Consider the following 25,008-nt stretch of genomic DNA (forward strand, 5'->3'; position numbering starts at 1 on the left):
CCTGGGGGGAGGCATGCGGGTGCCCATGTTCAAGGCATAGCGCTCTGTCCGGCCTCTAGATTCTTCTGTCCACGTGGGTTCCACGCTGGTGTCTGAGCACTTTAGGGCGGGAACGTGTCTGAGATTGCTCCCTGTCCCCTCACCTCCTCCCAGGGAAGCAGCTCATACCCAGCCCCAGGGAAGGTGATGGAGGGGTTGGTGTCCAGGCCAAGGCCACTGGGGAGGCATGTGGGAAGAAGGGAGAGGAAACAGCCGTGGCCAGCAGGGCTGCCGAGAGGTCTTCTGGACCGGCCGTTAGCCCTCACTCCTCAGTCCTCCGAGGCCACACGGGCCCCATCCTGCCGCAATTGTGCTCAGTGTGACCTCTCGTCCCTTGGGCCACAGCAGGGTGGGCATAGCTCAGAAGATGCTCTGCCGCCGGCTCTTCCCTCGCCCTAGAGAATGGAAGGAAAGATGTGGGACTGCAGGGAGAAGGCTGGGCCGAAGGTCACCTGAGATCAGGAGGGACGGGCGTCCTCCAGAGCTACTCTGATAGGGCCAGCAAGAGCATGTGCTTGGGAGCTGGTCAGCCCTGGGTTCAAATCCCATCTCTGTTACTTACTAGCTATGTGAAATTGCACCTTAGCCTCCCAGAGCCTCAGTCTCATTGCCTGTGAAATGGGGAGCATTAATTAATAGTACCAATTTCGAGGGGTATTTTAGGATTAAATGAGATACTGCATGGAAAGCACTTATCATGTCTGAGGCCATCAGCTAGTCTAGAAACAAAGTACAGTTCTCCCAGGATGGAGGCCAGAGAGCTCAGAATTTGCAGAAAGAATGAACCAGGAAAAGCGTGTACCTTCATCAGGGCTACTGTCAGATGCAGCGTTCTGTCTAGGGTGGGGGTTGAGGAGGGAAACGCAGGAGGAGGAAGCCTGGCAAGGAGATAGGGAAACCAGTCCCTTCCCTGCTCCCCACGGGCCCCCGGAAGACAGGCCAATGTCAGGGAGGCCACGCTGATTCCCACAGCAGGAGGGGCCGCTGGGCCCTATCTCTGTTCCTCAAGAGGGTGGAGCTGCCTGCCCTGGCCTCCTCTAATAAGAGGAGGAGGTGGGGGAGGCACGAGCCCCTACCTGGCTGCTGAAAGGCCAGGCCCCGGTAGCCTGGGTCCTTCTGGAGCTGGATCTCCTTCAGGGAGAAGATGGAAGCAGCTGGGGTGAGAGAGGGAAAAGGCCGGGAGAGACCTGAGTGGAGCTGGCCCTGCTCCTGGAGCCTGAGGCCCCCACACCCATCGAGCACCCCCTTGGTTAGGACTGGCCCAGGAGCACCTAACTGGGCCTTTCAGGCAGCACCTTGGGTCCACAGGGTTTCCTCCCCTCGTTGCAAACGAAAACCCAAGGAGGGGCAGCCAGGCTGCTCAGCTAGACCTGCTCAGCTAGAGGCCTCTGGCCTCTTCGTTCCGGCTCCTCCACTCACACCAGCTACTCCCTTTCTCTGGTTCTGGAGTGGCCCTGCCCCCTTTCCCCAACCTCCCCTACACACTCACTGTCTTCAAGCTGGTGCACACGCTCCCCCAGAGACCGGAAGTAGGGGTGCCTCAGGGCCGCCTCTGCTGACACACGACTCTTGGATTCGTACTGAAAAGCAGAGGGTGGGGGACTGCAGGGACCCCTCTGGGCAATGCTATTCCCATGCTAAGTTATATGACCAAGAAGGGAAGGGCCAGAGTCTAACCTGAGAAGCCCCTGGGGTCAGCTGCCCGCTCAAGCCAAGGCAGTCTCAGAACTCAGGGTCTCAGGTCTCCAGCCACCAGGAGAAAACCAGAAGTGGGGCTTTCAGAGAATGACCTCCTCTTGGGATGGAAATACAGATGCTGAGGCATCTAAGATCATAGCTTTAATAGTAATATTAACATGTAATGCTAACAACTACCCTTTATCGTGTGCTTATTCAAGACAGGCACCATTCTAAGTGTATTACATAACCTCAATTTATCCTCAAGACCATCTTACAAAATGTGAATTATTCATTCGACTTTGCAGTTGAGCAAACTGAGGCACAGAAAAGCTCTGTAACTTGCCCACAGCTACACAGCTAGGGTCTGAATTGGGGTCTGAATTGGGAGTGCATCCACTCTGAAGTCTGTGGAAGCCAGCACTCCCCTCGGGCCTGGTGGGGGGAGGGTACGTGGGGCATGCCAGCACGCAGGTGGGACGGAGGGCTGGGCTGGGATCCTGGGGCTTCAGCTCTCCGACTGCCCGGCCTCGGTCGGCTTGGGAGCACACTCACCAGGAGGAGGCCGGTCAGAAGGTTGATGCCATCTGTGTCCAACCTGCGGGAGGAAGGAGCTGGCACAGGTCTGGTCTGTGGGGGTGGGGCGGGACGGGGCGGAGGCTCACAGCCACCTCCGGGAGGGACAGCCAGGCCCACAGGCAGAGAGGAGGAGTGGGGAAGAGAGGCTACCTGGGAGCATGACTGATGAGCGGCTGGGGCAGGTATCGGGGGAAGCTGTAGGCTCGGAACTCGGACAGGGCCATCACACCAGGCCACGTCTCTTCCGTGGGGGTCCCTGGGGAGATGAGAAGGGGTGGGGAGGGGTGAGAGGCCAGGCCCGAGGGCGACTTGGAGGGGTGCAAGGTAGGAGGTGGGGTCATAGAATGACTGAGTCCACCGGGGGCCCCGCCCTGTAGAGATCCGGTGGGAGCTGCTCTTCCCAGTCCGGATATGCGCCCGGGCTGGACAGCGTTCCGGCGCCCCCTAGTGGTGAGAGGGAGGGAGCGGCAGGACACTGACCGAGGAGTCGGAAGATGAGGTGCAGCTCCTCCTTGACCGTGGAGCCGGGGAAGAGAGGCCTCCCTGTGGCCATCTCGTAATGGATGCAGCCCACGCCCCTGCAGGGAGCAATGGGCAGGGGCGGCGTTAGGCTGGACCTCCTTGCTCCGGTGCTTCCTAGCGCTGCTCCACCACGATGCCCTGCCACGGTAACTCAAATGGGTCATGGCACTGGGGTGGATGGCACTGGGGTGGGTGGCCCAGGGCTGCAGAGGCTCCTAGCACAGCACAGCCACCCACTACAGCCTCCCTCTGGGGGCTTCTCAGGGCTCTAGGCCGCTTTGATCTCTCCCCTTTCACTCTGTAGGATTTGGGTCTGCATAGCCAGCACCCATGAGGCAGCTCTTCAAGCAGTGTTGTCTCAAACTTTCCATCATGTGCCCCTCTGGAAGACAGAAGTCCACAAATCCACTCTCCAAGGAAACCCCTGGTGTAGGGCACAGCAGCCATTCATCAGAAAACTGTGTTTTACCTTTAAAGTTCGGCCATCTTTTCCTTCTACACTGAATCATATGTGCATTAATTTTAAGAAAAAAAGTATCCCTTCTAAATTTTTCAGTAGAACTGATGCTTAGGTAAGAGTCATCATATTTACTGTGGGGGCCCTCCTGTACCCTCTGGTAACCCCCTATGTACCCCTGGGCGAATATTTCAGAAGCACAGCCTAGGAGAGTCTATTTAGAGCCAGGGAAACCCCAATGTAGCTCTGACTTAATTCTTTTTTATTTTTTTAATGCATCTTTTATTTTTTTCCCCCCTAAACTTGCTTCTCTTTATTTTATTTTTTGGCCACGCAATGTAGCATGTAGGGTTTTAGTTTGCCGACCAGGGATCAAACCCGCATCCCCTGAACCGGAAGCACAGAGTCTTAACCACTGGACCACCAGGGAAGCCCTCAATTCTTTAACATCCAGTTCAGCAGGATGCCACATGGCTTTTATTCAAAAGAGGTTAGACAGTCCTTCGCAGAGGCCCTTGGGGCAGCAAAAGCGAGTCGCAGGTGCGGAAGCCCCTGCCCCACGCCCCCAACCCCGCGCCCAGTCCCACAGCGCTTGCTTACCACATATCGATGGGGGTGGAGTACTCCGTGGACCCCAGCAGCACGTCGGGGGGCCTGTACCACAGGGTCACCACCTCATTGGAGTAGGTCTTCGTGGGCACTGACTTGGCCCGGGCCAGTCCTAGGGACAGACCCGTCACTGAACCGTGCCCTCCCCCTCCCCCACTGACAGTGCCCACATCCTGAGGAGACTGTGTCAGATTCCCCGCCCCAGCCCTGTGGGCTCTGGCCCTCACCGAAGTCAGCCAGCTTCAGCTCCCCTCTCTCGTTGATGAGCAGGTTCTGGGGTTTCAGGTCCCGGTGCAGGATCTTGCGGCGGTGGCAGTAGGCGAGGCCCCGGAGCAGCTGGAACATGAAAATCTGAGGGAGGGAAAAGAAAGGAAGCAGCGCAAGGTAGGAGCACGTCCCATGGAGGCGAGGGGGGAAGGGAGGAACCCTGCGCCTCTTCCCCGTGGCTGGGACGGGGATGGGGACAAGACTGGGTGGAGGTGAGGTACTTGGAGAGCTACCTGGTTCTCCTGCCTGCGTGGAAGCCACATCCTGGGCCCCATCCACCCCAGGGAATCCCATCCAGAGGGCAGGGCACCAGGTGTGCTGAGGAGGTAGGAGGGTGGGGGAGGAGAGAGTACCCCAGCCGGGGAGCTGAGAGGCACCACACTGGGCCAGGAAGCCTGCCTGTGTGGGGACGTACGTACACAGAAGAGGTCATTCATCCCTCTGAATTTCCCCGGAAGCCTCTCTTCATCCTGGCAGGTAACTCATGCTCCCATTTGACAGAGAGGGAACCTCACGCTCAGCATTAGAGCGGGGAGGTCCATGACACGGAGGCTCTTACCTTGACGTTGTGCATGCTCATGAGGTTTCCACAGTGGTCCAGATACTGCTTCAGGTCACTGTCCTGGAACACAGGGCCTGGCTCAGCCCTCGCCCTGACCTGACGCCTGGCCAGGAGCCCTTCCCTGGGCAGGGCCCAAGCCGAGGAGTGGGACAGGTCCCTGGCTCTGAGCTGCCACTAAGCCTGGGCCCTTGGGCCATTCCTGCATGGAAGCATCTGAGAACCTGATTCCAGAACAAGGCCTAGGCCACCCCCACCCTCTCCCCCGGCAACCCCTACCCCAACTCACCAGGTACTCAAACACCAGGGTGAGGGAGCGCTCCGTGTGGATGAGGTCATGCAGGGTCACAATATTGGCATGTTTCAGGTTCCTCAGTAAAGACACTATGGGGAGACAGGCCCGCCTGGGTCCCTTAGGCCCCATATGCCCCTCATACTCTCTCCTCCTGGGATCAGCCTCAGGAGTCCCCATTCCAGCAATGACTCTTGGCCCCCAGGCTGCCACCAGGGCTCAGGCCAGGAACCCCTCCTCCCAGGAGCCCCAAGACTACAGGACCCTAGGATGCTGTACCCTCTCGGATGGCAGTGCAGGGCGCGCCTTCTTCATGTTCCAGCCGGATCTCCTTCAGGGCCACGAGGTTCTCTGTCAGTTTGCTGCGTCCTTTGAAGACTGTGGCATAGGTTCCCTGGGAACAAGAACCCCAGCAGCCCAGCCACATTCAGGCCCCGCTCTCCTCTGTCCAACGTCCTCCTCTTTGTGCCTCTGCTCGGGCCATGACTTTGGCAGGACGGCCCTTCCCCACCCCCCCCCTTCACTGAAATTCTGTTTCTTCCAAAGCCCACTTCTCTGTGAAGCTGCCCCTAACTCCTTCCCGGTCAGAAGGAACTGTCTTTCCTGTAAGCCCCCAGCAGGCAAGGTGTCCCTCTATTATAACACCAGTTTTGTTGTTCCTTATGTTCTGTTGCTGTTTATGTGTAGGTCTCCTCTGGGTTCCTGGAAGGACAGGGCCACATCCTCCTCCTCTCTGTAAACCACTGCCCACCCCCAGCCTGGAACACAAAGCCCAGCACAGTGTTTACGGAAATAGCTAATAATTACACAGCACAAAAAGCTTATAGTGACCTACTCAGTCCTCCCATCACCCTATGTGGTAGAACAATTAGGATCGCCATTTGATAGAGGAAGAAACCAAGGCACAGAGGGAGGTCACATAGCTCACACCAGGCCACAGAACTGGTAAACGGAGGAGTTGGGATTTGATCCCAGACAAGAAATGTTTGCAGGAAAACAAAGACTGGATTCTGCCCCGGAGCCCATCAGCCACTCCAACTTCATGCCCTCCTCCAGGACCTGGGCCCACCTTAACACCTGCCAAAGGCTGGGCCTGACTGCATGGCAAGATCTGTGGGACAGGGGTAGTGTGACCGCAGATTGGGGAAGGCTGGGGAAGACCCTGTTCCTCCTCCTAGCCATCCCGACTGGCCGCCTGGAGAAAACCCAACCCAGCCTCTTACCTCCCCCAGTTTGTCCAGTTTCACATATGTTTCGAGTTTCCCAAAGCCGATATCTGACTGAGAGGGAGAGACATAGGGTCTTGTGAGCTTGAAGGCCCCAGCAGTCCCACATAGAGTACACCTCCTCACCCCCAGCCTCCAGGTGGAAAGGGAATGAGACCCGCAGGGGGTCTGAGGCTAGCGAGGTGAGGGCGGCCCCAAATCCTCCCTCTCCACTTCTCTCTGTCCCTGTGATAAAGGAGGGAGGCCTTGGAAGTGTAAGTTTCTTTCTCCCGTGGCAGTAGTGGGTGCAGAGCCCAGGGTTGTCGTCCTGGAATTGCCACAGGCCTTTATCACCTGTCTGTCTCCATCCTGCTCAGAAGCCCCTCAAGGGCAGGAACTGTGCCTTTTTCTCCACTGTACCTTGGGGCTCCAGTTCAGAACCCACCTCGCTACAGCCTCTCTCATCAGCACACTTGTTGCAGCTCAGTAGTACCCAACCCTTAACAATACGGATTCCTGGGCCCCACCACCCAGAGTTTGATTCTGTAGGTATCTGGACTGGGGACCAGAATCTGTGTTTTGTAAGATACTCCCAGGGAAATCTGATAGGCAGCCAAGGGGGGCTTGGAAACACGGGCAAGCTGGTTTATTGACCTCACCCCGGTGAAGACTCTGGAACCCAGAGGGGGCTTGGAGCTCAGCTCCAGCACTGGTGGGACTCAACTAGGGAACGGAGGTTGACTAAGGAGACCCGCTATGGGAATCCTCTCGGCCAGCAGGTGGCGCCAGAGGCCCAGAAACCTCCCTGGAAACTGCTGCAGGCCTCAGCTGGGACAGACAAAATCAGGACTGATGTCTTGCAGGGGAGAGGGTGTTCCACCCAGGCGACCTCTGACCCTCTTGGGACTCACCAGGGAGGCACGGCGGGACATTCGGGTGAGCGGTTTGGGCAGGTCTGGGCTCTCCAGCTGCAGCTTCTGGAGGAATTCCTGGGGCAGACGGATGTCCATGGGCAGAGAGAGCCTCTTACTGATGTCCTGCAGTGGCCAGGATGAGACAGGGGCGCCAGTGTTTGCTCCAGGGTAGCTAGGGCTGTGGGACCCTCGCCTCTGGCCCTGGGCCTGGCTTTCCCTGTGAACAACCCCAGCAGGACTGAACCATGGGCTGTGAGGCTTCAAAGATGTGCTGAGACATACATGAACATCCAGGGGTTGTTGCTGTGTGACCTTAGGAGGTCCCTTCCCTGCTCTGGACCTCAGAGTCACCATCTGTAGAATGAGATTCCTGCAGACACTGAGATTCTGTAAGCATATTTTTCATACACTTGGGCACATGTATATGGGTCGTAAGACCAATAGTCAAATTGTCTCGCCCTTGCTATGTACCAGGAATGATCTGAGCACGTGGCATATATTCTCATTTAATCTTCTCGATGACCATTTTAACACAAGGAGACTGTGGTACACAGAGGTTGCGTAGCCTGCTCAAGGTCGCAGAGCTAATCAATGGCAGAGCCTGGATTTGAACCCATGAAGTCTGGCTCCAAGGCAACCACCTTCCTGGGCACACATTTGTGGATGTGTCGTAGAGCCTGGAGCCCCTCACCTCCATGGAGAAGCGGCGCTGGTTCTGCCGCCGGTACTGCATGCCAGGGGACAGCTGCCCGGGGTCCTCCCCTTTGTCTTGGGGGGAGAAGGTGCTGGACTCTGGCTGGGGGTCTCTGCCCAGAGGATGGAGCTGCAGGCCTGAGAGGGAGAGGCATCAGCCACCCTCCCTGCCTCTGCCCCGGCATGGGGGTGGGGAGGAGACTTAACTCTGTCCTTCCCCAACCAAGGCCAACCCCAAGGCCAGCCGTGCTGTGTGTCACGGTGTGTCAGGGAGGGTGGGGAGGGGCGGGGGGGATGCCGGGTGGGGAGGGGCGGGGGAAGGGCCCCAGACCCCTCACCCTCACTGCGCCGGCTGTGGAGCTGGTTGAACTGCTCTGTGAACTCTGCCAAGGACTCCTCGATGGTCTCGGTGCGGGGCACTGACAGGGAGAAGCGGCGCTTAAAGTTCTTCATTTTGTTCATGATCAGCAGGCAGCAGGCCGCAGGGTCCTGGGACAGAAGTGAGAAGAGCGGGTGAGAACACGGCAATGGGTCCGGTCGACACCAAATGTGAATTCTGGGTCTTCCCATCAAGCTCTGTCACCCCACACTCAGGGGCCAGGGCTGCATCTTCCTAACCCTCTTCCTCCTTGGGAATCTCATCCCCCCAGGATTCCCTGTCCCTGGGGAGATATCCACAGGGAATATTAAGAAGCACAGCAAAGTACTGCTCTTAATAGCAGCTTGATGTGCCAATAGGATCCTGAAGGGCTCCCCAGGGCCAGATGGTAACCTTTTAGCTGCTGGAGGTCTAGAGAGTTCTGGAAGGAGGCCAGGGGTGGCAGGGAAGACACCAGAACCGGGTGGCCCTAGGGCCAGCAGCTCTTTACCAACTTGCATGGAAGAGGCTGAATATGTCAACAGCCAGTAAGCCTTACTGATTGATGCCCATAAGCTGAACGTAGCTTAGCCTACACCCTTGTAACGCAGTCTGGTCCAAACCCCATTTCATCCTAATACTGACACCTGGGAGTCCCTCTCTGGCTTGTCCTGGGTCCCCAGGAGACAGGAAAAGAGAGGAAAGGGACAAGGGAGAGGATGTGTGCATCTGAGCTGGCCCAGCCCCATCCCTCCTGCTGAAATACGGGAGGTCAGGAGCAGTTGAATGTCTCAAGGGAAGGACAGAAATTTACCGGAAACAGACAGGGCCCCCAGGGAGGGGAGACTGAGCACTGCTGGCCCCTTCCGCACCAGAACCCCAGCAGGCAGGGTGTCTACTGCAGAGAACATGATGAAGGAGGGGGTGGGCTGCTCTGCTCACCCCAGGGCCCCTTCCCCAGTGAGAAGAGGTTCCCTCCCTGCAGCTCCTCAGCCCTCTCGCCCCCTGAGGGGACACCCGCTGGCCTCCCAATGAGACTTGTGCAACTGTTTCTTCCCATAGACCCTTCCTTCTCTGTTCTGCCCTGCAAACTCAGAGTGGGGCTGTCACGCCTTCCCTTCCCTTTCCCCCCTTCCCCTCCCCTCCCCTCCATGGTTTCATAAGCTCCCAGTGTGGCCACCCCCTCATTTCTACTCTGCCTCCTTCTCCCTCAGCTACAGTGGGGCTGGGACCAAGAGGCCTCACAAGGGCCCCCACCCACGCCTGCCATGAAGCCATCAGGGCTAGCCCTGTGATGGGAGGGGGCCACCCTGCACCCTCTCCCAGCTTTTACCCATGCCCCAAGCACAGCCCATTTCCAGAGGATGCTCTCAGCACTGTCACTGGCCAGTAACCAGTTGCCAAGGCAACCAGGTCCCTCCTGAATCCTGGTTTAAGGGATTATGGGTCAGTAGCATGTTTACTTTGCTTAACTATCACATCCTTCTGTACTCAGCCAGCCTGGAAAGGGTCCTTTCCCTGGCTGCCCCCATATGCAGCTAAGTTGTGGCCATCCAGCTCCTCTGAGCCCAGAGACTGGGTATGGCCAGGCACTCCTTCCTCAGGCTGGCACCTCTCAGAGTACAGGCGTTGGGTCTGCACTGCCAGCCGAGCCTACCTCTGTCAGTGGGCCGTGAAGTCTCACTCAGTTCGGCTCAACAAATGAAGTGCCAAGCATTACACTAGGCACTGGGGTTAGTGGTGAGTAAAGCCTGGTCCCTCTTCTCAAGGAACTTGGGGGCTGCGAGGCCTCCTTTGATGAGAAGGTAGCTGAAATCTCTTCTTCTTCCAGCTTCCTTGCAAAGCCCACCAGCCTGGAACTTTCTTAGTTCTCCATCTCCAAGCTCATTCCTGCCAGCCAACCTCAGCCACTCCTCCTGGCTCTGTGCAGTGTCCGGGCCTGTTGTCTGCAGGATTCTCATGGACAGGAAGCTCCCAGAGGCTGCCACCCACCTCACTCTTGTGTGCAGCCAGCCAGGGATGGGGGGGCATAAGGGGGGCTTCATGAGGGTGGCAGCGTGTAGGATCCAGTGATAAGAGGACCTCGACATGCCCTGCCTGCTGACTCATATTTCCCACACGACAGGTGAGTGGAGATGTACCCATTGTACAGATCAACTGTTTACAAGGTGGCTGAACATCAGCGTCAGCAGGGAGTATTGGGAAACATTCAGATTCCTGGGCTTCGTCCTCAGATTCTGGAACTGAGGCTCTGAGGATGGTGCCTGGGAAAATGCATTTTTAAAAATCATCCCCCATCCCACAAGTTGCACGGGGTGACCAAAAACAAACAAACAAATGAAAAAAAAAAACCCATGCCCAATGATCTGAACACTAGAGCCATCTGCTGGGAAGCAGATTACCAGAAGATGGTAATCTGCCCAGGTTTCCAGATTGCACTCATGTGCTGAGATGAGGAATCCTCAAAGCTGCGGAGGCACAGGAAGGTGGAGGAATGCTGAGTGGAGCAGGAGACCCACCAGAAGGGGAGAAAATGTCTGCCCTGCAAAAACCGATGCCCCAAGCTCAGTCATGGTCATCCTAGGGGGTTGGGCGACTGGGCACTTGGCTCCCTGAGGTCTGGGCTCTGCCAAGAGGGGCCAGTCACGCCCTTTTCTAAAAACAGGCCTCCCCATAAAGCCATCCTACAGTCTGGGATTTATGGGATGGCACATTGGGTTTGTGGCTCAGGAATCCACCAGTAGCTGCCATATATCTCACGCCATTGTAGGGGAGGGAGAGGGGAGCTCATCAAAAGCCTTCTGAGAGGGAGGCCCCCAATCTCTACAAGACAAAGGAGAAGCGGCCTGAACTGCACCTGCCCGCCTTGTTAGCAGCAAGGAGACACCAGTGGGACCAGGAAGCATGTGGACGGTGAAACTGGGGACGGCTCACTTGAGCAGGAATGGGGGACCAAGCAATGCGGACGATGGGAACCAGCTGCTCTGCACCCGGCCTGAGAAGAGACCGAGAGGAAGTGGCTGTCACTGTAGCAGGAGCGATGGCGGTCAGATGTACGGATGGACTTCCTGATGGTGGCAGGGGAGCAGGCGGCAGGGGTGGTGACCACGCAGAGAGTGGACGCTGCCTTCGGACGGGGACAATTGGGGCCTTGAACCCGGCAGGGTCTGGGTGTGACAGGGCAGGCTGGGCAGTGAATGGTCTGTTGTTCCCTACCTCAGGACACAAGATGCCTCTGTGACTTCTTTCTTGGGAGAGTCAGTTCCTCAGATTTGAGGGTCGGGGGGAAGGGCGACAGGAAAAAGGCCTGTTACCTTCGTGCCGCCTGCCCCTCACCCCCATCTGGTGACAGAAGGGCTCAGTGTGACCCAGCCTGAAGCCAGCCCAGGGCTGGGCACAGTGTGGCCTTTGTCCCCAAGGCCAGGGAGCCATCTGGGGCTGTCCCCGTGCAACTGGTGCCAGGGGAAGAGGGAGACGGGCGTCCAAGGACGCCGGCCTGGCTGGGTGGGGTGGGGGATGCTGAAGAAGTCCCCCCTCAGGAGCTGCAGGGGTGGGCAGGCAGACCCCCAACCAGGCCTTCCCTCCTGCCCAGGTGAGTCCATAAAGTTCTCGGCCTACCTCCCATCACGTCCTCCTGGGCACACACCAGCCAGCCCAGCACTTCCTGCTGGTGCCAGAGAAGCAGGTAGCACAGGAGGAAGGAGGAGCCAGGCCGAGAGGAAACTGACACTTGCCCAGAGGCCACCGTGTGCCCCACGAGAAAGGGCTGGACTCCTGGAGTGTTAGCAGGAGCGGGCACTCACAGAGTCACCATTCTAATCCTCCCTGGCTCGCCTGTGGAGGACAACGCGGCTCCCAGAGGGGAACTGACTTGCTCAAAATCATGCAGCAATTTCCTGGCTGTTGCCAAGTACACAGACTCAGTGACCACATTTCTCCTTTCTTCTCCGAACTGTTACTCCCCCACCCTGCCCCTCCCTGCGGCCTAGGCTGTAAGTGCGGGTTTTCTACCTTCCAGGTCTCCTCCACCGCCACCCTGAATTAAAGTCAGACAACCCCAGCTTCCAATCCCGTGCTACCACTAGCAGGCTGATGACGGCGATTCAGTGACACCGTCGCTCGTAGCTTTGGCTCTAGTCTTTCATTCAACAATTATTTATTGAACGTCTACTATGTGTCGGGCACTGTTGTTGACCCTGAGAATCCACGTGTGAACAAAACAGACATTAATCCTGCCCTCATTAATCCTGACACTCTAACGGGGGTGGGGAGAGGCAACAAAGAAAATAAGTAAATAAAATATACGGCATGTTAGATGGTGACAAGCACAACAGAGAAAAATAAAACAGGAAAGAGGGATGGGGTGTGAGAGGTGGGATGTTGCAGTTTTAAATAGGGTGGTCAGGAAGTCTGCCCTGAGAAGGTGACATCTTCTGGGAAAAATTCTGAGTAGGCACTGGGGAGGGAGCTAGTCGTACAGAATCTGGGGGAAGCAGGTCAGCAAGCGAACAGTAGGTGCAAAGGTCCTGAGGCAGAAGTGAGTTTGGTACGGTCTGGGAACAGCAGTGTGGCTGGAGAAGAGAGAGCTGATCGTGTTGGGGCCCCTCGGGATTTGGGAGGGTTTGCGGGGATGAGTGATTTGATCCATAGGCTCCCTCTGGCTGCAGCAGGGAGCTCGGTCAGGAGGTGATGGCTGGGAGAAGCGTAGAGCACTGGAGGTGGGGAGAAGTGGCTGGATTCTGGGTATATTTGGAAAGTGGAGCCAGAGGGATTTGCGGACAGATGGTATATGGGGTGTGAGAAAGGAGTCAAGCAGGACTCTGAAGGGTTTGGCCTGAGCAACTGGAAGGATGGGTGGTCATAGCGGGGATGAGGGATGCTGGACTGGAGGTCGGGGTGGGGGTTTAGGCATGTGTTTCATGTCCAGTGGATGTCTGAGTGGGGATGCTGAGTGAGCTGACACAAGGAAGACACCCAGAAAGTGTTAGCTCTCTTTTCTCCTTTTCTTTTCCTCTCAACTTCCTGCACAGATGTAAAAATGTACCAGAAAAGAGGCCCATATAAAGCTCATCAAACACATCTCTCACAGACGTTCTTATAGCCCATAAGGCACTTTGAAGCCTTGGGGCGGAAGAGGGCCAGGGAACATGGTTGGCAATTGGCAGGCCTGAGCCACCAGATGGAGAGGGAAAGGCCAGGCAGGAGGGGGTCTCCCCAATTATTGACGCAACTCGGCAGGGCCACGCCGGGCAGGGGACCTGGGCATCCTAGCTGACTGCCCTTACCCACGGGGCAGGCCAGGCCGGCCCATCATCCAGGTAGTGCAGAGGTGGCCTGCTACTCCCCAGCCCCTGGACAACCTCTGCCAGGCCCCAGAACTAACACCTGCCTCTAGGCTGGGACAGGTGGGCGACCCAGACCGGGAGACCATGGAGGCAGAAAAGGAGATTGACAGAGCATCCGGGGAAGCTGGGCCACAAGCCTCCCTCTCACAGAAGTTGGGCTGCAGAGGGCGGAGGTCAGCTTCACTTCCTAACCTCCAGGGAGCCAGGCTCTGAGATTCCTCAGAGAACCCTTATGAGAAGCCCCTTTGCCTTCCTCCTGAATAAAGTCCCATTCACAGTAAAGCCTGCAACCCAAGGTCCTTCAAGACCTGTCCCCCCGGTTCCTCTCGGGCTCTGCTCTCCCCACTCCCCAGCACAGCATGCAGTTCAGGTCCTGGGTCTTCAGAAGCTTCCCAGACCCCCTAGGACCGCGGGGTGCCCATCTGATGGGCACACTCCATGAAAGTACATCATCCACGGGATCACAGGGAGGACTTTCCTTGTGCCTCCCTCACCAGGGGTGCTTTGATTCCTGTGTCTAGTGCTGGTCACACATAGCAGGCCTGGCTGGCTGTTTCACAGCACATGGAGCACCTCCTACTGCATTCCAGGCACATGTTAGATACTTTTCCAAGTCCCTCTTTTTGCTTTGTTTTCTTTTCTTTTAGCGCTCAGTCTCTGTGAGTTCAGGGACAGGGGAGGAAGGAAGTAACTTCCAACTGCCCACTTTCTGAAGCCCAGAGGGTCTGACCCTTGGTCCCAAAGGCTGACCACCAGCTAGGATCCTTATGACATTCTCTGCTGCCCATTTCCTGCCCCCACCTCGGCCACTCAGCCACTCTGGGCCTTTGGGCAGGTTTCAAAACAACTAGAGGCCACAGCTGACCAAGTCTGCAGACGTCATGAACTGAGACTTCAGAGACCCTCCCTCCTCCTTCCAGTAGAACTGTGCCTACAAGGAGCCAGCAGATACCATCTCTTCCTTCATCCTCTAACTGACTCTGCCTCGAACAGCTTGAGGCTTTAGTTTCCCTAGTTTGCGACAAACCTCAGGAGAAGCCAGTCACTGCATGACTGCCTGGAGTTGAGAGGCGGAGGCAGAGGCAGAAGCCCTGGAGCCCTCATCACTCACCTCATTCCGCGAGCTCCGGCCCGGATGAGAGAGGCTGTCAGCCTGAGGCCTTCTGAGTGGCCAGAATCACGGGGACAGATAGGCCTGTGGTCACTCTGCCAGCAAACAGACGCTCTGGACACAGGGACGGAGCTCAGAGAAGATTCTCACAGCCCCTGTTGGAATGCAGGAAGCAGGCGGGGAAGGCCTTCCAGGAGCAAGCAGGACTAACCTGCAAGAAGCCGGTCAGGAGGCGAAGCGTCTGGGGCTCAGGGTGGCCCCTGCCCTGGACAAATGCACCACTAGCCTCCACGGCGTCCTACCTGATGCAAAAGTCCCGCAGTGCGGGCCACGTGCTGCCCAGCCCTGCTCTCCAAAATCCTCTGCAGTTTGGAGTCATGGAAGTAGTCCCAGCTCTCCCACCTACTAGCACTATGACCTGGGAAGACACCCATGCCTCAGTTTCCTTTTCTGCTAAATGGGAATAATGCCTAACCTCCTATCCAATTGCCACTGGCTGCGAGACCTAACTTTCTCAGTTGCTTTCTGATGATGTCACTTCCCTATTTTAAATCCTTCAATATTAACACCATCCTCAGGAAAAAGTCCAAACTCCAGTGGCCAGAAGACTAGGCCTCCTGTGTTTTGACCCCTGTCTCCTCCTTGTCTCAGCTCTCACCCCTTCCTGGGGGGTCCAGCTTTATGAAATGTACTTGGCGTTCTCACGGTAAACCACATTCACGGTCCACGTGAACCTTCACTTGGCCTGGGATGCCCTTCCTCATTTTTCCCTAGGTAAAACCGCTGCCAAACTCAACTCAAGTGTTGCTTCCCCTGGGAAGCCGCACGTGGCCACCCCTCCTCCCTCAAGGTAAAATGAGATGCTTCCAGAGCAGCCTGTGCACATTCCTAACTAGATGGTGATGTCTTCATGGCAAGAGCATGGTCTCAGGCAGCTCTGCTTCCCCAGCGCCTCACGGTGGAAGGAACCTACCAGGTGCTCAGCCAGTGTTTGTGGAATGAATGAACACACGGCTGAATTAGACCATAGCCAGTGCACCATAATGACTTGTTCAAGCCTCTTTCCTCTATAGACATTTAAACATTAGGGCCATTGAAGACAAAAGACCTTTTGGCACCTTGAACCCTCAGAACACTCTGTCTGTCTGTGCGCAGACCCTTCCACTCTCAGGCAGGCCAGGGACCTGTTTCTACGTGTATCTTCTCCTTGTCAGGTCAGCCCCACTCTTAGCAGGTGGGACTTGAGCCCACGGGGATGGCCTGGCCCTGCCCTCTTTCTGGGCACACTAGAGCAAGCCCGGGGGTCCGTCAACCAGCCCTGGACTCCCTGGGACATCTTTCCTCCTCGGTTCTCCTGGCTCTCAGTGGGAACTGGAACCCAGGGACCTGTGGGCCAGGGACAAGGGGAAAGCCAGCAAAGTGTTCCCATTTTCAAGGCTCAAGTCAGGCGTGACCTCTTCCTGGACGCCTTCTACGATGCCCCTCATGTCCTCTCTAGCCTGAAACCCTGCTGGCCCAGCCAGGTGGGGGCCCCTCATCTGTGCTCCCACGGCATTCTGGATGTCCCCAAGTAGCACCCTGTACTGTAACTGCCTGCTTGTCTGTTTCCCTAGCTTGCCTGCGGGCTGTTAAGGGCAAAAACTGGGTCTGACTCATCATTACACCCCCATGTGCCTGACACGGGGCCCAGCACCAAACAAACCCTCAAATGATCAGTGAGCAAATCTATGAAAGCTGAAAATTCCTGGTTCTGGGAGCTGTTTGGAGGTAAGAGGGCTGCCAGGAGACGGTCAGTTGCCCACTGGACCCCAAGCCTCATCTGTAACCTAGCCCTCCTTCTCCAGCCAACCCTTCCCCATGGCAGTGGGGGGAGCATGGGCTGGGGCAGAGGGGGCAGCTTCCTGCCCAGCAGCAACTCCCCCAGTAAAGAGAGGTACCAACTGAACATGCACCGAGTTGGGGCCTCCAGGGCTCGTGGAGAGGGGCTTGGCAAGATTTGGGGCCCTCCTCATGGGCTCCCATCCCCTAGGGGCAGATTTCCAGGGCCTCACAGGTCAGGTGCACTACCCAGGCTCAGACCTTGGTCTCAGCCCCTACAGATGACCCCTCCTGACCCCCCCGCCCCATTGGTGTGGGCCCCACATCAGCCCTGCTGGTACTCTGCTCTTTTTGGCTTCCTGAGGCTCAAGGAATGAAGCCACGTATATCAACTTCTGGTATTTTCTTTTGCCTTTTCTGGAGACCCAGCTAAGGCTGGCCTGTAATCTCTGCGGAGGCTCTGGATTTCTAAGTGATAAGATGGGACAAGGTGCCCTTCTGTCAGCTCTGGTCCTGGCCGTGCATAACATCCCAGACCAGAGGCTGGAGCAAGGAGCCAGCGCAGGCAAGATCTCTGTCTCCCATGTCTGCTTCCAGACCAGGCCTGCCTCACCTCCCAGACAGAGAAGACCCTTTTCCACTCCTCTCAGCAGTATCCATTAAAGACCCTCAAGGAAGGTCCCTCACCTACTACCCAGTGTTTTTATAATTCCAGAGTCTGGAACCTCTTCTTAGGTCTTTCTTCCTAAATCCCAATGGAAATAGCTCACAATTGTTTCCTCTCTGTTTGCTTAAGGACAAATGCTGATCCTTACCATCCTCTATACAATCAATAGGAGGAGAAATAAAGAGCATCCAGGTCACCTCTCCTTCAGCCTTCCCTTGTCCAGATTGAAGAACCTGTCATGGGATCTTTGTTAACATCTCTTTGGTTTTCTCACCATGCCCAACTTTAGCAACAGAACGACAGGGGCCTTCAAGCTCTGGCATCCCAGGAGACAGCTCAATCTCATGAGCAGGCAGGGCAGGAGGGGAGGGTTTCCCAGCACCTCCAGGCCACTTTTCTATTTATACTCCACTCCCAGGCCTCCACCGCCACCAGTATGGCCCAACAACGCCAGGCCCACATTCTGAAGGACCCTGGCTAACATTCTCCATCCTTTAGGGCAAGCTGGCTTCCTCACACTCAGCATGGCCTCCCTCTCACCAGGTTGGGCCCAGGCGGCCGCCTCGGCCTGGACCACGTCCCTGCTCCTCTCTGTCTCCAAGGCCCCCTCTGGGATGCCTCTGAACATCCTGCAGTTGTTCACCTGTTCTTAAAACGTCCCATCAGTGGCACCCACCACCCAGAGCTCAGGGGTGGCGCTGGTTTCTCCTAGACCTTCTCTCACTTCACCAGTACCCACTCAGCACCAGGCACTGTCCCAGGCTCTTGGCTTGTCTTCCCCTCCCCCAGCTTTCTGGTTCTCCTGCTTCTTTCTCCCTCCCTTGTCTGGTGGACTTACTTCCTCTACCTGTCCCTGAGTGTCTGGCGTTCCAGAGAGTTCCCTCTTTGGCCCTTTGTTCCTCCCCATCTACACTTATCCTGGTGACCTCATGCTCTCCTGCGGTGGAAACCACCACCCATGTGCTGATGACTCCCGGATCCACAGCTCTGGCCCCACCAAGCCCCTGAGCCTCACACACACAGGCCCAACTGCCTGCTGGGCATTTCGGTCTAGATCTTCCCCTAGGGTCTGAGATCCTAGAATCACCCCACTGGGCCTAGGACAGTCCCCGAGACAGCAAATAGTTTGAGATGTACATTTAAATGAAAAGGGCATTTGTGTACAACTTGTAAAAGCTGTATGTGTGCTAGATATACATGTGTCATACATGTACACTATATAAATATATGTAAATACACTGTATATAATCCAGAAGGATATAAATATACATATGTGTGTGTGTGTATATATACCCCCCCCCCACATATATATATTCCAGAAGGATCTAAGTTAAAATGCTAACAGTAGTTATATGACAGGGTGGCAGAATTATGGGTGATTTTAATACCTTCTTTTTGCTTATTTGCATCTTCTAATATTTCCATAATGAACATTCACTGCTAATGTTAAAAGAAGAAGTAACGCTTCTCTGTAAATGAAAAAAAGTATTTTTAGGTAGATTCCAGAACTATTTCGTGCAAACCTTGGGAGAACTATGGTTTTCTTGAGCAGGGTCGGCAAACTTTTCTGAAAAAGGCCAGACTGCCAGTATTTTAGGCTTTGCGGCCATATGGTCTCTGCCATTATACAGCTCTATCCCTATAAAGGACCCACAGACAAGATGTAAATGAATGTGTGGCTGTGTTCCAGTAAACCTTCACTGTGGACACGAAAACTCGCATTTAATGTAATTTTCAAGTGTCACAAAATATTACTTTCAACCTTTGAATTTTTCCCAACTACTTAAAACTATAAAAATCATTCTTAGCTCACGGGTCAGAGTAACATAGGCTGGATTTGGCCAAGAGCCATGGTTCGCCAAGCCTTGACCTTGGGCATCAGTGCCTGGATGGCGTTTGAATCCGGCACCCACTCCTTTGTGAAGTACTTATTTTCCTCTTATCTGACAAGGAGGAGGTCTTTCAGGCCTTTCTCGTCCACGGAAGCTGTGGCAAGGACCAGCTGCCCTGGCCTCAGCTGGGGGAAGGCCCTGTGCCGCAGAGTTTGGGGGATCAGAGGCAGCTTCCCTCCTGGGGTCTCCGAGCACAGCTCACCTTGCCAGCAGGATTGGCAAAAGCTGGAACCACAAACCAGCCGTCCCGGACGGAGCTCTAGAAATCCCCTGGTCTGTGTCCTCGTTGTTTTTCGGGTGAAGAACGGAAGACTCGGAAAGGGGAGCGAGCTGCCCAAGGCCACCGGGTTGATGGAGCAGAGCCGAGACTAGAACTGAGGGCTTGTGACTTTGAGTTCCATGCCCTTTCTGCTCCCCCAGGGGTTGAAAGGGACGGCAAGGACCTGGCTGGAGACCGCATTCCCCACAACGGCCACCATTATCAGGGAGATCAGCAGCCCACTGGAGGGCCGCCTTGCACAGGGAAGGAGCCAGGCTGGTCTGGCGTCAGCCCAGAATGTGGCACCCAGCCCAGCCGTGGCAAGGGGTGCTGCCAGCTGGGCTCCGTGCCAGGAACAGGGAGGGGCTCAGGGCCCCCTTTCCTGGCCTCAGCCTATGCCCTGCTGGCAGAGGGGGTCTAGAGACCCAGCACCGCTGATGTCACGAGTGTGATGCCCTCCAGTGCAGGACCTACCGCCTACCTGCTTCCAGGCACTGGCTCCTGCCAGGCTGTGGGGAAGGACAGTCACATCCCCTCCTGGGCCTGGTCACCCAGCAAGAATCTCCTTTGCTGGGTGGCTAGGCTCAGAGGAGACAAGGAGCCCCAGTTCCTGAGGGCATCCCCAAAGGCAGGAAAGGGGAGGCTCCTTTAGGGAAGCAAGGTGTGAGGACAAAAATCATTCTGGAGCTTTGCCAGAGCTTCCCACAATAATGATAAAATGGAGAGGGCGCTCAGGGTAAGGGAGGGTAGAAATGCTTTAAGAACAGAGTTTCCTGCCCAACTGGGGGCCTGAGCCCTGGTTTCTACGGGGATCAAGGAGAGGCCAGGGTCCTGAGAACTGCCAAATGTGGCCACTAACTCCGTCTGCCACCACCCTCGATAACGACACCAGGCAGGGCAAAATTCAAGGAATATTGTGGACATTATCTCATTGGAATTCTCACAACCACATGAGGTAATACTATTACTCTCTCCATTTTCTAAATGAGGAAACTGAAACTTGGGTGAGCAAGTTCCTTCACCGAAGGCAACCACTTACTGAGTGACAGCAGCAGCATTTGCACTGACCCTGGAGTCCATACACTGCCCCCACCCACGGTGAGCAGGAGACACACGCTCCACACACAAAAATGATGAACGCACCAGCTGGCCAATGTCGGGTCATGCTGTCTACACTGACCCCTCTATTTCCAGGGAAGACTTTATTTAATGTTGGTTAGGGTGGGATGGGAGCACAGGGTGAAACCATTATCCAGAGTTCCAAGAAAGAGGGTCTCACCACTGTCCCTTCAAAAGTTCGGGCCAATGTCTCCAAGACCAGGGTGTCCTGTCTCACCAGGGTCATTCATGCTGTCAGGAAGCCTCAAGACCCTTTTCAGTTCAAAGGCAATTCTCACACCCCCCTCTTCATTGCTCCTCCTCTGCAGACAGAACCGTGGAGATTTCAAGAGCAGATGCGCTCTCCTTCAGACAGGAGGTCTGGCTGAGATGTGCCTACAGCTTTCCCTCTTCCTGATCTGCTGCTGCGCCACTGGCCAGCTCCTGCCAGGCCCAGCCACTGGCTCTGTCAAGATCCTGGGTCCCAGACCGTCTGCCTGAGCTGCCAGGAGTCCAGCCTCAGAGCTGGGATCCGTGTGTGCGCACACATGCGTTGTGGGGACCACGACAAGACCTTGGTTTGCTCCCACCCCCTGGAGATGGGAAAATGCCTACTCAGCAGCTAATGCCAGGAGGGCGAAGGGTCCAGGGTGGACGGGGGAAGAGAAATGTGACTCACACCCAACGGGGTGAAGCTAATCAGGTGAGACTGGATCCAGGCCAGCCACTCCCTCCTGGACAACAGAGCAGAACAGGGACTGCAATTAATTAAGTACTGGGGGAGGGTCTTCTTACCACAGGGAAAGGAGGCCCTGCCAGAGGCCGTCAGAGAAGGGAGCTGTTGGGTTTCCAGGTCCCAGTGTCTACCTCAACTCATCCTAGAAACTGGGATAGAGGGGAAGGTACAGTCCCACAGCACAGACTCATCGTCCCCTCCTGGCAGGTTCTCATCCAATTGGTATCCCACCCCACCCGCCATTCTCTTACACAGAGCCCTCCTCCCCAACCTGGAGGAACAGGAAAGATACTCTCTAAGGGCCCGGCCTGATGGGATTAGGAAAGCCTGTCTCCGTCTCTACTGAAAGCCAGGCACAGTGCGATAACTAGGAATTCCCTTCCAAATAACAAATACAGCTACCAGTTATTTAGCATTTGCCGTGTGCCAATGCATTACTTCATTTAAATCATGCGACAACCCTCCTTATTATGATCCCCATTTCACAGATGAGGAAACTGAGGCTGTGAGAAGCTCAAGAGTTTGCTGGGGAGAGAGAAGTCACACAGCTGGTATCGATACTTGCAGGAGCTGGTCTGGCCCTCTCCTTTAGGCCTCAAACTCAAGGAAGGAAAGAAGAAATTCACGGAGGGATGGATGGAGATGCTGGACAAAAGTCCAAAACAGGGTGACCCCAGAAAGTAGAGGCACAGCTGGAGTAGGAGCTGGGAGAAGCCAAGCGAGGCTCTGCCCTATAGTATGGGGCTTGTTTGCCTGGGCACAGGAAGGCCAACTTGGCAGAGGACAGTCTAGGTCTGTCGAGAAAACAAATGCAGCCATAAAGGCAGCTTCATCTCCTCAAGGACCGATGGGGAGGCTTCCAAGGCAGGCAGCTCGATCAGTCCCGTGAGATCTTAGACCAAAAACCTACTTGTTCCTCAGACCAGGTACCCCCTCTCCTGCGATCCATGGAGAAGCTTGGTTCTGCCTGGCACAGGATAAGGGGGAGCCTCCTTACTCACAGCACCAGCCCCATCCTTCCTTCTCCAAGGACTGCTATAGAACCAGACAACTCCAGAGTAGGCTGGCATCTCCCTTGATGGGGCAGGAACTAAGAGCCAGGGGGCTTGAGGTCAGATGAAGTGGGCTGGATGCCACCTTTGTGGATTTTGGGAAGGCCAGTATCTCAGAGTCTTTGTTTCCTCACCATAAAATGAAGATAATAATACCTACTTCATAAAGCTGTGTGACACACTACTTGGCACCCAATCAATAATAAACGCCCAGTCAAAAATAAAATAAAAAAATGATAGCCACTGAGGCATTCAGAAATGGGATGCAACTTACTGAAGTCTACTCTGACTCTGGAAACCCCAGTAAGTTTGGGAAGAATGTGAAGGCTCCTGGTGGGGCGTGGGCGGCCAGCGGGGAGAGTCCCAGTGGGCAATGAGGTTGCAGGGCTGGGGGGAGGTCAGCCTCACAGGGTCATCAGCTGCACAGGAGGCTGACTGCACAGGAGGTTGCAGGGTAACCCAAGACAGTAGCTCTGCTGTGGCAAGGTGACCCTCTCTCCAGAACACCTTCAAGATGCAGACCCAAACCCAGGAGCCAGTGTTGCCTGGGGCCATCTTCGCCTTCCCCCAACCCTAACTAAGCAAGGTGGTCCCAGCCCCCTGCCCAAGGCAGAGGAAAGGTAGGGGATCTCTGAGGACATGTCTGTCAGCCAGACATTCCAGGCATCCTCGTCCTCGAGGATTCTACTCCCTCAGGCCAGTGTCCGGGAATGTGCTGTGTGCCCATGCCCAGTGGAAAACGCCACACGAACATGCCGAATCTCACAGGGCCCTGACACAGGAGGGGCAGGCTGGTGGTGTCAGTGAGTCACAGGGCCCAGGACACAGTTGGGGAACTGCTGAGGGCTGGGCTGGGGGTGGGGCTGAGGTTCTGGGAAGCTGATCCCCACTCCTCACAGCCCCAACTCTTCCACCCTTGCTGTCGAGAAGGGGCTCAGAGAGAATCAGAAAGAGGTCACTGGTGCCTAGCAGGGCGTTGACCCCAAGCACAGAAGATCAGTTACTGTCTCAACAACCGGACTCCCACCACAAGGCCTGCAGACAGCTCCAGAAGCCCCCGCCCCTAACAGGGAGAGAACAGAGGCCTCTAGCCAGAGTGGACCTCAGATTTCTGATTCCTGATCATCTCCCCCGAGAGAGAAGAATCCTCAAGCCACATCTCCCAACAGGCCACCCACCCTTTCCCACCGCTGCGTTAACCCTTTGCCCGCTGCTGCTGGGTGGGGAGGTGGCAGTGCCCCTTCGGGCTCCCGGGTGGGCAGGGAGAGAAGAGGCACAGTAACCCCCAGAGGCCCCCACTCAGCCCCCACCCCTCAGCGCTGGAACCTGCAGGGCTTCACGTGTCCTGTCCTTCCACCTTCACCCCAGGGCCCTGGCCTCCCACCCAGCCCCAGCCTGCCTCTCTGGAAAGTTCACCGGAGCCCAGAAAGCCCTTCAAGGCGGGATCTGGTCCCACACTGGCGGATTCTCCCGTTACCGGAGACTCCTGACGCTTGCCCTTACCAGAAGGAAGGGAACTGAGAAAGCGCCTGGTTCCCCGATGGGGTGGAAAACTTTGGGGGCCAAAGTGAGTACCGGTGGAGACTCCCGGGAGTGGGGGGGGTGGGGGGGCGGAGAATCTGAGAAGGCAAAACAGTCCTTCCTCCTAAGCACCTGGAACCTGGGACTGGCCTTTTCAGGGAATCGCCCACCCCCCAACACTCTTGTCCACTCGCCTCGTGATCTCGGACCTCTCCATGTCGCTCCGGTATTTCCCTCCAACCTCTCACCCCAGGGCAAAAGCAGAACGGCGCCTTTAAGAGCCGCTCCGCTTACCTTTGCTCCGTTCACCCGGCGCCGCGGTGCCCCCTCCTCCGACCTCCCCTTCCTCCCCCGGCGCGCTGCCCGCCCAGCCGGCCCGACACAGCGCGCCGCCCGCGGGACTCACCGCGCGTGTCCTGGGGTCCGCGGCGCGCCGGCTCCAGCCCGCGACGGCCGGGGTGCGGCGGGTCTGGGCGCCGTGCCCCGCGCCCTGCTGGGGTCCCTGCCCGGGCTCGGGGCGGCTTCCCCAGCTCCGGAAAGGTGAGCGGCTCCCCAGAGAAGCTGCAACCTGAGCTAGAAGAGGAGGAGGAGGAGGGAGAAGGGGAGGGGAAGGGAAGGGGTGGAGGAAGGTGGGGAAGAGGAGGGAGGGGGAGGAGGAAGAGGAAGGGAAGAGCCCGGCCCCCGCCAGAGTTTTTCACACGTACAAGTTGACTCCTCCCCCGTCCCTCCCGCCCTGCCCACAGCCGCTGCCAATCCCCAGGGCTCCCTCCGCCCGGGTGCCCACCCCTTTCTCCCACTCTGGGAACCCGGGTCCAAGTGCCTCTTCCGGTTTCGTTCCTAGGCCTGGCTTCTACCAGCCCTCTGGGACTGGCCCTGAGAGCCTTCCCTAGGGGATATGAGGCCCTCCGGACTCACCCAGGACTGGGGCCAGGGCACAGGGTGTAGCCCTTCCAAGCTTCTGAGTCTGAACCTGGATCCCAGCACCCGGCACCCCAGGAGCTAATGTGCATGGCCAGGTCCTGTTGGTCATTTTTGCCCTTAGAGTTCTTGACAACAGTATTCCTGGCAGGGCTGTCCCTCTGTCCTGTCCCGTAGAACTTGTCACTTACCTTTAGGAAAATAAAGGTAATCATCACCCCCACTTCCTACCCTGATGAGTAATGCAGTTTGTCCTTTTGGAATTAAACCCCGAAGGCCAACTGAGAATCATCCAAGAAGACTTACAGAATAGCTAGTTCTAGTCCAGCTTTCATTTTAGAGAAGGAGAAACTGAGACCCAAAAAGGATATTGGATCGGCCCAAAGTCCCACAAGGGTAGTGGCAAGCCATGATTAGGAT

At 56.2% G+C, this 25,008-nt stretch overlaps 1 protein-coding gene across 4 annotated transcripts; it reads right to left on the reverse strand.

The window, feature by feature from the left end:
* Positions 1-287: 287 nt before the first annotated feature.
* Positions 288-24,337, reverse strand: CDK18 (cyclin dependent kinase 18). 4 transcript variants are annotated; one of them, XM_024133871.3, is made up of 16 exons: positions 24,077-24,337; positions 8,152-8,302; positions 7,812-7,951; positions 7,118-7,243; positions 6,225-6,281; positions 5,281-5,395; positions 4,999-5,093; positions 4,710-4,772; positions 4,111-4,234; positions 3,875-3,995; positions 2,776-2,873; positions 2,446-2,551; positions 2,272-2,314; positions 1,529-1,619; positions 1,116-1,193; positions 288-434 (listed from the first exon to the last, which is right to left on the reverse strand). In XM_024133871.3, exons 2-16 carry the CDS (start codon positions 8,273-8,275, stop codon positions 400-402), a joined length of 1,416 nt encoding a protein of 471 aa, XP_023989639.1. In that variant the 5' UTR covers positions 8,276-8,302; positions 24,077-24,337; the 3' UTR covers positions 288-399. The 4 variants fall into 4 exon arrangements, with proteins under 4 accessions (XP_023989639.1, XP_054940110.1, XP_023989638.1 ...); XM_055084135.1 differs by lacking the exon at positions 24,077-24,337 and adding an exon at positions 14,628-14,818; XM_024133870.3 differs by lacking the exon at positions 288-434 and adding an exon at positions 847-917.
* Positions 24,338-25,008: the final 671 nt, after the last annotated feature.

Source organism: Physeter macrocephalus, chromosome 4 (genome assembly GCF_002837175.3).
Source record: "Physeter macrocephalus isolate SW-GA chromosome 4, ASM283717v5, whole genome shotgun sequence".
Lineage (NCBI taxonomy): Eukaryota > Metazoa > Chordata > Mammalia > Artiodactyla > Physeteridae > Physeter > Physeter macrocephalus.